At 33.5% G+C, this 11801-nt stretch overlaps 1 protein-coding gene across 1 annotated transcript; it reads left to right on the forward strand.

Moving 5' to 3' along the window:
- The first annotated feature begins 8199 nt into the window (after nucleotides 1-8199).
- LOC145800010 (uncharacterized) lies at nucleotides 8200-9579 on the forward strand. Its single transcript, XM_082889665.1, has one exon. It carries the CDS (start codon nucleotides 8200-8202, stop codon nucleotides 9577-9579), a length of 1380 nt encoding a protein of 459 aa, XP_082745791.1.
- Nucleotides 9580-11801: the final 2222 nt, after the last annotated feature.

Consider the following 11801-nt stretch of genomic DNA (forward strand, 5'->3'; position numbering starts at 1 on the left):
TAATTGAAGTAAAATTTTAACATTATTAAAAACTGTTAATTAACTTGATTTATTAATAAAATGACCTATTTATTTTGTTATGAAATTAGAAATCTTAGAAAGCATAATATAATTTTTAAAATCACAATAAGTAATTTATAATTTAAGTAACTCTCAGAGAATGTGTTTGTAATTTACCCAATATAAAAAGATATTTTTATAAAAAAAACATTTTTTAAATTTACAAAAGAATGTTTTTCATTGAAATTTTTTAATCGAAATAAATGAAACATAAATGAGTCATTATTTGTTTGACTTTTGGTTCTTGTTTTATTTTGATTATTTAGTTTGAACAAAATTTCATTTTAATTCTCGTAATTTTAATTTAAATAATTTGATTATTATATTTTTAATTTTGTTGTACTTTGGCCTGTCTATTAATTTTGGAATCACATTATAACAAAATTGAAATGTAGCGATCAAATTATTGAAATTGAAACTACAAAACTTAAGTAACATTTTGCTTAAACTATAAGGACTACTAATGTAATGTATCTTAAAAATTAATTCCACTTGTACAACCATTCCAACATTTTCGTAACAAAAATGTTTTGGAGCTCTAATAGCTCTAGTGGAGTGTGGATTCCATTGTGACAGTGATTTTTTTTTTTTTTTTTTAAACTTTCCATGTCATTAGAGCTCATTAGAGCTTAGTGATTTAGAAGAATGTATCATTGTTGTTTTCGTAATTATATTTTCAATCCTGCTAGAGACCTCTAAAACACCACCTCTAACAAGAACTCTAAACAGGTGACACTACTACAAAAACAGATAAATATCACACTTTTTTTGTGTGATGTATGTTATTTAATCACATCTTTTAAATTTTATTAAAATGTGATCTTTGGGAGTGTAATTAAAAAGGGTCATTTTTAATCACACATTTTAAGTGTGATTAATAGTATTTAGATCACACTTGATTAATAACATTTAGATTACACCTTTTAAGTGTGATTAAAAATATTTAGATCGCACCTTTTAAGTGTATTTAATAATATTTAGATGTGAAAAAAAAAAATTCACTCACTAGCTTCTCATTTGCTCTTGTAGAGATTCAAACCATCAACTCTCTCACACCATAAACCTTATACAACACACTCTTTCCACTACACCTCTATAACACCATATGATTATATATGCAACATATATTATTTATATAGTACATAGACCCGTATTAATATAAAAGTATATATATAAAGATAATTATTTTTTATTGAACATAATTTATGTAAAAATAAATTATTTACCAAAAAAAAAGAGACCACTTTTGGCCACTAAACATAATTTTAGTCGCCAATTCTATACTTTTGGCTACTAATTATTTTTTAGTCGTTAAAAAATTTAATTCCCGGGCTAAAATTACCACTTTTGGCGACTAGACTTCTTTTTAGTCGCCAAAAAGCCTCACTTTTGGCTACTAAATATTTTTTTCGTCTCCTAATGCCTCAGTTTTGGCTACTAAATTTTTGTCAGTCACCAAAAAATCTCACTTTTGGCTACTAAAATTTTTTTAGTCGGTAAATGCCTCACTTTTGGCGACCAAATATCTTTTTAGTCACCCAATACCTCACTTTTGGCTACTAATTTTTTTTTAGTCGCCAAAAAGCCTTACTTTTGGCTGCTAAAATTTTTTTAGTCGGTAAAAGTCATAAATGGGCAACCAAACAGATTTTTAGTTGCCAAAACCTATACTTTTGGCAACTAAATTTTTTTAGTCGCCAAAAATCTTTACTTTTGGCTACTAATGTTTTTTTAGTCGCCAAAACCTATACTTTCAGTGACCAAATGTGTTTTTTTAGTCGCCAAAGATATTTTTTCTTGTAGTGGAGTGTGATTAAAAAGTAGTAATGTATATATAATCACACTTTAATTAGAAGATGTGATTAAAAAAAATATATATATAATCACACTTATTTAAAAAGTGCGATTAAAAAGTAGTAGTGTATATATAATCACACTTTAATTAGAAGGTGTGATTAAAAAATATATAAATAATCGCACTTTAATTAGAATGTGTGATTAAAAAATATATATCTAATCACACATATTTAAAAAGTGTGATTAAAAAGTAGTAGTGTATATATAATCACACTTCAATTAGAATGTGTGATTAAAAAAAATATATATAATCACACTTAATTGAAAAGTGACATAAAAAATGAATATTATCACACTCAATCAAATTAAGTGTGATTAAAATATCAATCTAATTTTTTTTATCACACTTCCAATAAAAGTGAGATATTTTTTTTGTCAAAGTGTGATCTTTAACTATTTTTGTAGTAGTGTGAGAACCTCAAAAAAAAAAAAAAAAAAAAGACATGGCAACACTGTGGTAGTGGGTATTAGTGGTGGCTCTAATTAGAGTTCCCAAGCATTTTTGTTATATTTTAGGGTGGTGATAGAGAGCTCTAAAAGTAGAGCTCTAAATTGAGCTCTACTTATGTGACAATGAGAAAAAAAAAAAAAGAAAAGGAAAATGGTTGAGACCACTAATTAGTGGTAGCACTAATGATGTGGCAGCGGGTCCCATCCACTGCCACAGTGTTGCTGTGTTTTTTTTTATTGAATAATACTTGGGACCCCCTTTTGGGGGTCACCCCCTCACCCCTTTGCCATGTGGCGGGTGGTGATTGGAGGAGTAGGAAAAAAAAGAAAAAGAAAAAGAAAATGTAACCAATGAGAGAGAGAGGGGGTCAAAGGGGGTGGGAGGAAAAGGGGGGATGAATCATTGTTGTTTTTTATTATTATTATTATTTTAAGTGTGTGCCAACTCACTAGTGGTGCTCTAAAAAGCATCACTTTTAGTGGTATGTATCATTGCTGAAAGAAAAAAGAAGAAGGCCAAAATATCACATCAATGGTGGGCCTCACTCATTAGAGCTCCTTTAGAGCTCTTGATTTAAAGCTCTAACATTTTTGTGATATTTTCCAAACTAATTTCTTTAAAATGTGTAAAGACTTACAAATTAATATAAAAAATTATGTAAATAAGTAGACTTACGTATAATAGATGGATTTATTGTTCAATATGTCTTGTGAGAATTAATGGAGATTTTCATCAAACACTATAAAAAACCAATACTAATTGTTAATTTTCAACAACAGTTTGAAAATTTTATCACAACTAATGTCTCATTTGGGAATAAGCCATTTTAGTACCTTTTTGATTTTTTGGTTAAAATATGAGGTAAAAAAAAATAGTAAGTTTGGAATGAATTTTTGATTTTTTACTAAAAGATGTGTAAAAAGTAGAGAGAAATAGGAATCTTTGACTTTTTTTGTATAGATTATAGACTTTTTGATTTTTTTAGTAACTTTTTGAATTTTAAACTAAAACTCTCGTATACCAAATGAGGCCTAATTATAAGTTTTAGTGACAATTTCAAAAAACGTTACTAATTTTTAACTTTCAGCGACAGTTTAAAAATTTTGTCACATAAAAATGTCACTAGTTATAAGTTTTAGCAAAAATTTATAAAATCATGACAAAAAAAATCACTATTTGTCAATTTTTAAAGATATACACTACAACAAATTTAGAGACGAAAACTAATAACGAAATTTTTTTTGGTCACGAAATACGTATCTTTTAATGACGAAAATCATATTTCGTCTCCAAATGTACCATTTTTGGAGACAAAAATAAAATTTCGTCACCAATCTAAATCATAATAAAAAAAATAGGCGATGAAATTATATTTCGTCATTATTTATATTTTTTTTGTCACCAAATATTTTCCCGCTAATATTTTCGGAGGGCGCCAAAATTAATAGACTTTTGGTGACGAAAAAATTTGTCATCAATTATAAAATTGTTAATGACGAATATATTTTTGTCACCAATAATTTTTAATATTTTAATATCATTTAGTGTCAAAACTATTTTTGTGGCCAATATTTTTATCTTTGGTGAAGAAATAATTTTGTCACCAAAATGTAATTTAGTCACTAAATATTTTAGGGGGGAAATAAAAATGTTTTGTTACAATCGGTTCTTCTCAAACACATACAATAATTTCTCGGTTCAAACCTATTTCACACACACACACACACACACACACACACACACACACACGTTATACTCATTCACACACAGGGCCCTCACCGCCGCTGCTACCATTGCATCAACCCACCGCCACTGCCCTCACCTCCGACAGCCCTCACTACCGCCGCCGTTAGCCCCTTCTTTCCTTACCGCCGCTGCTGTGCCGATCGGAGAACACCACCGCTGTTAGTTTGTCTGCCTGTCTCTCTCTCTCTCTCTCTCTCTCTCTCTCTCTCTCTCGATGCTCCCTCTGATGTATTTGTCTGATGTATATGCTCTGTATTCATATGAAATATGCTTTATATACATATAAAATATGCTTTGTATAAATTTCTTCAGGTAGATAGTTATGTAACTTTTTGGTGTTCAAACAAAGTTTTAAGACTTGTACATTAGAGAAAACTAAAGGACTATTGGAGTAAATACTAATGGTGGGGTGAATAAAGGTTTTCCTTAATCCGTGATCAAATGAGGATTGGCTAATGGAGTGAATGGACTACATGGGTTTACTTTCAAACTGAGAGATCAACTTTCCAACCAAAGGAGAAAGGCTATCGTCTTGACTAGAATAAGGAAAATATTTTTGTTTAGAGTTTGAAATTTTCTAAGAGCATGGATTAAAAGGAACAAGTGGACCTTGTGGTCCAATGTCAACAGTGTCAGCCTTCTCTTTGTCAAGAGTTAGCTACAAGTTGTGTTTCATACACCAAGCTGATGTTGCGATGCTTTTCTTTTTCTTAAGTGACTGATAGTTTTGGTGCTCCTATGAATGGGGCTGCTAAACTTGCAGTTGCTGTAAGGAGCAGTGATTTAAAAAAAGGAATAGGAATGAGTTATGGAAAAATTCACTTGTATATGACTGCTATTTCTCCAAATATTTTTTGTATACCATGTAATGGTCCCTCCAAACTCATTCTAGTGCTGCCAAATTTTTTGGAAAGCTCACTCTGTGTAAGAGTTGCCCTTCAAAATTTGATTACTCATGTAATGGCCCCTCCAAAATTTAATCTGACTTCCTATTAAAACGCCCTTGGTGACTATATGTTAAAAAAACTTGCAATAAATAAGAAATATAGTCCACTTGATTTTTGTGAAATCATATTTTTTTTTTTAAAAAAAAAAAGTTTACTAAAGGCAGTTAAATTGTGGTAGAGAAAAGAGATTTGTTTCTTACGTAGATTCCTATGGTTTTTTATTTTATTTTATTGGACCACTAGTAAGGCTTTATGGCCCTAAAAAAATAACTATAATTGGAGAACACCACCGCTGTTAGTCTCAATTTTTTCTTTTTCGGTTGATCCCCACCTTTCATTCCTCAATTTCCCTCTCATTGGTTACAGATTTTTTGACATATAAAATATATATATATATATACAACCTGTTATATATATAGGCTGTTATGTTTCAATCCCATCTGGCTGTTATATATATACAACCTGTTGATACTTCAATTTCAATCCCATCTGTTGCATATATATAGGCTGCATATTTTAGGCCTTTTGGCAGTGGCAGTGCATTACATGTATTAGAAGCCATGCCTCTTTGGTCTCTGTAGTAGTAGTAGTAGTAGTAGTAGTAGTAGTTGTAGTAATGTTATGTTTAGGTAGTAGCAAGTATGCTCTTGCACTAGCTAGTATGTTTTTAGAAGGGGCCTAGGTTAGTAGGTGCAACATTAGTAGCCTTCAGTGTGGGATTTCTGCTGGTGGAGTATGTTGGTGTTATAATGGTGGAGTATTTTGCTTTTGTATTGCAGTAGGAATGGTGTTAGAATGGTGGTATTAGAATGTTAAAATCAATAATGACCATTTTTGTTAGTTTTTATTCCTTACTTGCATATAACATTAGAACTTGCATATTTCGTCTCCAAATGTACCATTTTTGGAGACAAAAATAAAATTTCGTCACCAATCTAAATCATAATAAAAAAAAAATAGGTGATGAAATTATATTTCGTCATTATTTATATTTTTTTTGTCACCAAATATTTTCCCGCTAACTATTTTTGTGGCCAATATTTTTATCTTTGGTGAAGAAATAATTTTGTCACTAAATATTTTAGGGGGGAAATGAAAATGTTTTGTTACAATCGGTTCTTTTTCTCAAACACACAATAATTTCTCGGTTCAAACCTATTTCACACACACACACACACACACACACACAGACACACACGTTATACTCATTCACACACAGGGCCCTCACCACTGCTGCCACCATTGCATCAACCCACCGCCACTGCTACCATTTCCAACAGCCCTCACCTCCGACAGCCCTCACTACCGCCGCCGTTAGCCCCTTCTTTCCTTACCGCTGCTGCTGTGCCGATCGGAGAACACCACCGCTGTTAGTTTGTCTGCCTCTCTCTCTCTCTCTCTCTCTCTCTCTCGATGCTCCCTCTGATGTATTTGTCTGATGTATATGCTCTGTATTCATATGAAATATGCTTTATATACATATAAAATATGCTTTGTATAAATTTCTTCAGGTAGATAGTTATGTAACTTTTTGGTGTTCAAACAAAGTTTTAAGACTTGTACATTAGAGAAAACTAAAGGACTATTGGAGTAAATACTAATGGTGGGGTGAATAAAGGTTTTCCTTAATCCGTGATCAAATGAGGATTGGCTAATGGAGTGAATGGACTACATGGGTTTACTTTCAAACTGAGAGATCAACTTTCCAACCAAAGGAGAAAGGCTATCGTCTTGACTAGAATAAGGAAAATATTTTTGTTTAGAGTCTGAAATTTTCTAAGAGCATGGATTAAAAGGAACAAGTGGACCTTGTGGTCCAATGTCAACAGTGTCGGCCTTCTCTTTGTCAAGAGTCAGCTACAAGTTGTGTTTCATACACCAAGCTGATGTTGCGATGCTTTTCTTTTTCTTAAGTGACCGATAGTTTTGGTGCTCCTATGAATGGGGCTGCTAAACTTGCAGTTGCTGTAAGGAGCAGTGATTTAAAAAAAGGAATAGGAATGAGTTATGGAAAAATTCACTTGTATATGACTGCTATTTCTCCAAATATTTTTTGTATACCATGTAATGGTCCCTCCAAACTCATTCTAGTGCTGCCAAATTTTTTGGAAAGCTCACTCTGTGTAAGAGTTGCCCTTCAAAATTTGATTACTCTTGTAATGGCCCCTCCAAAATTTAATCCGACTTCCTATTAAAACGCCCTTGGTGACTATATGTTAAAAAAACTTGCAATAAATAATAAATATAGTCCACTTGATTATTGTGAAATCATATTTTTTTTTTTAAAAAAAAAAAGTTTACTAAAGGCAGTTAAATTGTGGTAGAGAAAAGAGATTTGTTTCTTACGTAGATTCCTATGTTTTTTTTTTTTTTTTTATTGAACCATTAGTAAGGCTTTATGGCCCTAAAAATATAACTATAATTGGAGAACACCACCGCTGTTAGTCTCAATTTTTTCTTTTTCGGTTGATCCCCACCTTTCATTCCTCAGTTTCCCTCTCATTGGTTACAGATTTTTTGACATATAATATATATATATATATATACAACCTGTTATATATATAGGTTGTTATGTTTCAATCCCATCTGGCTATTATATATATACAACCTATTGATACTTCAATTTCAATCCCATCTGCTGCATATATATAGGCTGCATATTTTAGGCCTTTTGACAGTGGCAGTGCATTACATGTATTAGAAGCCATGCCTCTTTGGTCTCTGTAGTAGTAGTAGTAGTAGTAATGTTATGTTTAGTTAGTATCAAGTATACTCTTGCACTAGCTAGTATGTTTTTAGAAGGGGCCTAGGTTAGTAGGTGCAACATTTGTAGCCTTCAGTGTGGGAGTTCTGCTGGTGGAGTATGTTGGTGTTATAATGGTGGAGTATTTTGCTTTTGTATTGCAGTAGGAATGGTGTTAGAATGGTGGTGTTAGAATGTTAAAATCAACAATGACCATTTTTGTTAGTTTTTATTCCTTACTTGCATATAACATTAGAACTTGTATAAGAATCTTCATTAAAGATCTGGACATATATTTGGTGATGTTGTTATTGAATTCTTCAATTTAATTAGTTCATAAATACACAAGTCTACATTATACTATATTGTTCCTAATCTTTCATTTGTGATCAGACATGGATAAAAGTTGGATTGCCCTAGGTTGGATGGCTGATGAAAGGATGAGTAAACCATACAATGATGGGGTGAAGTTATTTCTTCAATTTGCAATGGGGGTTATAGACCAGAATGGTAATCTGTTGTGCCCATGTATAAAGTGTGTGAATGTTTGTAGACAAAATCTTCAAAATGTGGAAATTCATTTGCTCCAATATGGGATTATGCAAACTTACACTGTATGGCACCAGCACAGGGAACCCCGTGTTTCAAACGAGGCTTACCATGATGATGAGATGCGACTTGATGGTGATGAAATTGTAGGTGGTATTGAAGCCTTAGTAGAAGATCGAATAAGAAGGGAATCGACTGATACAACCCAGGGGGAGGAAATGAGAACTTTTGATCAATTATTGACTGATGCCAAGCGTGAGCTGTTCCCAAATTGTACAAATTATACTTTGTTGAAGTTTGTGATTGAGGTGCTTAATATGAAGGTAACAAATCATTGGAGCAATAAGTCAATTGATATGATTCTAGAGTTTTTAAGTAGACTTTTACCGAAAGAAAATTTGGTTCCAAAGTCAACTTATGAGGCTAAGAAAATACTACGTGACTTGGGCTTGTCATATGAGCTCATTCATGCTTGCGTAAATGATTGTGTATTATTTTGGAAGGAGAATGCAACACTAGATAAATGTCCAACTTGTAAGACATCTAGATACAAGATCAATCGTGGAAGGGGTAAGAAGATCCCTCATAAAGTATTGCGGTACTTTCCTTTGACATCAAGGTTGAAAAGATTGTACATGTCAAGGAAGAGAGCTGAGGACATGAGATGGTACAAAGACAAACGAGTGGATGACGAGATATTGAGGCATCCCGTTGACAGTGATGAGTGGAAGGAATTTGATGCACAATATCCCGAGTTTGCCTTGGAGCCTCGAAATGTGAGGCTAGGGTTGGCCGTTGATGGGTTTAACCCTTTTGGGAACATGAACAACTCTTATAGTTTGTGGCCCGTCATACTCATTCCATACAACTTGCCACATTGGTTGGTTATGAAGGATCCATTTTCTTTGATGTCATTACTTATTCCTAGAGAATCGCAACCAGGGATTGATGTTGACATTTATAGGCGACCGTTGGTGGATGAGTTGAATGATTTATGGACAAATGGTGCATTAACTTACGACGCCTCCACCAATGAGACTTTTCAAATGCATGCAGTTTTGTTGTGGACAATACATGATTGGCCTACATTTGGTGACATATCTGGGTGGAGAACAAATGGTCATTATTCTTGTTACAGTTGCAATGATGAACCGTATTTTGAATCTCTAAGAAGTAAGATGGTGTACACTAACCATCGATGTTACTTGCCTGAGGACCACCCATAAAGGCGAAAGAGTAGGGCTTACAATGGTAAGATTGAGAAACGGAAGAGATCTTTGAAGTTGCCGACGGAAGAGATCTTTGGATACAAGACCAGTTGGACAACGTGGCAGGTGTCATATATGGAAAGCATCCAAGTAATAGAAAAAGGCCCCATCAAGCACCTAATTGGACAAAGGTAAGCATCTTGTATGAGTTACCCTATTGGAATAAGTGAAAACTTCGACACAGCATTGATGTCATGCATGTGGAGAAAAATTTTAGTGAAAATGTTTTCGGAACTATGCTAGGCATTGATGGAAAGAACAAGGATACAGACAAGGCATGGTTAGACTTGGAAGATATAGGTATAAGGAAAGAGCTATGGCTAACACAATGATCCGATGGATCATATGTCAAGCCTCGAGCAATCTTTTCATTGACACCTGCAGAGAGGGAGAGTTTCTTTAAATTTTTAAAAACTGTCAAGTATCCAGATGGGTATGCGGCAAACATATCTAAATCAGTGAATGTAAGAAATGGTAGACTAACAGGCCTAAAAAGCGACGACTGCCATGTACTAATACAAAGAATTCTTCTCATTGGAATGCGTGGCTACGTGGATAAAGAAATTAGCACAACACTTTTTGAGTTAGGTAATTTTTTCCAAGACCTATGCTCTAGGACACTAAGGCAGAGCAAACTGGAGAAATTAAAGGAACGTATAATACACATTTTATGCAAGCTTGAAAAGATCTTTCCTCTAGCCTTCTTCGATGTGATGATCCACTTGGTTGTTCATTTGCCTCGTGAGGCTATTCTTGGAGACCTGTACAATATCGATGGATGTACCCAATTGAAAGGTATTTTTTACACTTATACTTGTAAATGAGATTTACGTAAGTGTGTTGCATATGTAATTATACTCCTAATTCGATCTCTCTTGAAGGTTTCTTAGAGCATTAAAAAAAATGTGACCAACAGAGCTCGACCAGAAGGTTCAATTGCCGAGGCTTACATTGTCAAAGAGTGCATTACTTTTTGTTCAATATATGTTGATGGGATTGAAACCATGCATAATCGACCAGAACGGAATGAAGATCGCGGTGAACGTCAACAATGGTTGACAGTATTCACAGAAACTGCACGTCCAATTGGTCTAATCACACGAGATGCTGAAATGCCTCAAGAAATTCGTGATATTGCTCATTGGTTTGTGTTGTACAATAGCCCAGAGATTGAAAAGTATTTGGAGTATGTGTTTCATTGAATTATGTTTATGCTTAGCTTTTTTATTTGCGAAACTACGTAGTAATCACTTTTTTTTTTCTTTTTTTTTTTTGTTTTTTTTTTTTGAGTAAGGAACACAAAAATCTATTACAAACTCAAGCTGGACATGACATAACCCACATACAACGACAAGAATTTCCCAAGTGGTTCAAAGAGAGGGTAAAACATTTATAATTTTTCGACATTTACAACTTTAACAAAATTAAAGTTTTATGAAATGTTATCATTCATAAATTATTTATTTATTGTTTGTTACATGTAATTGTAGATAAATAGATTGAGAATGGAAGAGTCATTAGAGGCAACTGATGAATTGTGGTCATTAGCAAATGGTCTTAATTTGCTAGTGAAAGAATACTCAGGTTGCATAATCAATAGCAGCCGGTTCCATACTCGAGATCTAGACAACCGTCGTATGAGTCAGAATAGTGGTGTGCTTACACACGGGGATCACGAAGGAAAATTGCATGACTTCTACGGTCACTTGTGCAAGGTTTTGGAATTTGACTACATATGTGGTAAAAATGTTGTTTTGTTCCAGTGGGAATGGTACAACACCGGTAACACTGGTAGAAACAGAACAATACGATTTGATACATATTGCACAAGCATTGACGTCACAAGTCGGTGGTACCAATCTGACCCATTTATCCTACCTAGTCAAGCTAAGAAAGTCTTCTATCTGAATGATACCAAATTGGATGAACCTTGGAATGTCGTACAAATGGTGCAACATAAGGGTGTCTTTGATGTTCCAGACACTAGTGATGGAGAATTATTGGATCCTTTAGAAAATAATGATGTGTTCCAACAAGAAAACATTACTGATGTTGTTCCAATTAACATTGACCCAATTGTTCGATACTGTAGGGATGATGTTGAATTCAATGTTATTTCGGAAGTAGGGTCATCAGATGCGATAATGGAAGAGAATAGAGATAATGAAGGAGATGAAGCA

This window comes from Camellia sinensis, chromosome 9 (assembly GCF_055761805.1).
Source record: "Camellia sinensis isolate YWXY chromosome 9, ASM5576180v1, whole genome shotgun sequence".
Taxonomy (NCBI): domain Eukaryota; kingdom Viridiplantae; phylum Streptophyta; class Magnoliopsida; order Ericales; family Theaceae; genus Camellia; species Camellia sinensis.

Excerpts from the sequence above, each read along its gene's own strand:
- LOC145800010 (XM_082889665.1), top strand. The coding sequence starts at position 8,200 with ATGGATAAAAGTTGGATTGCCCTAGGTTGGATGGCTGATGAAAGGATG.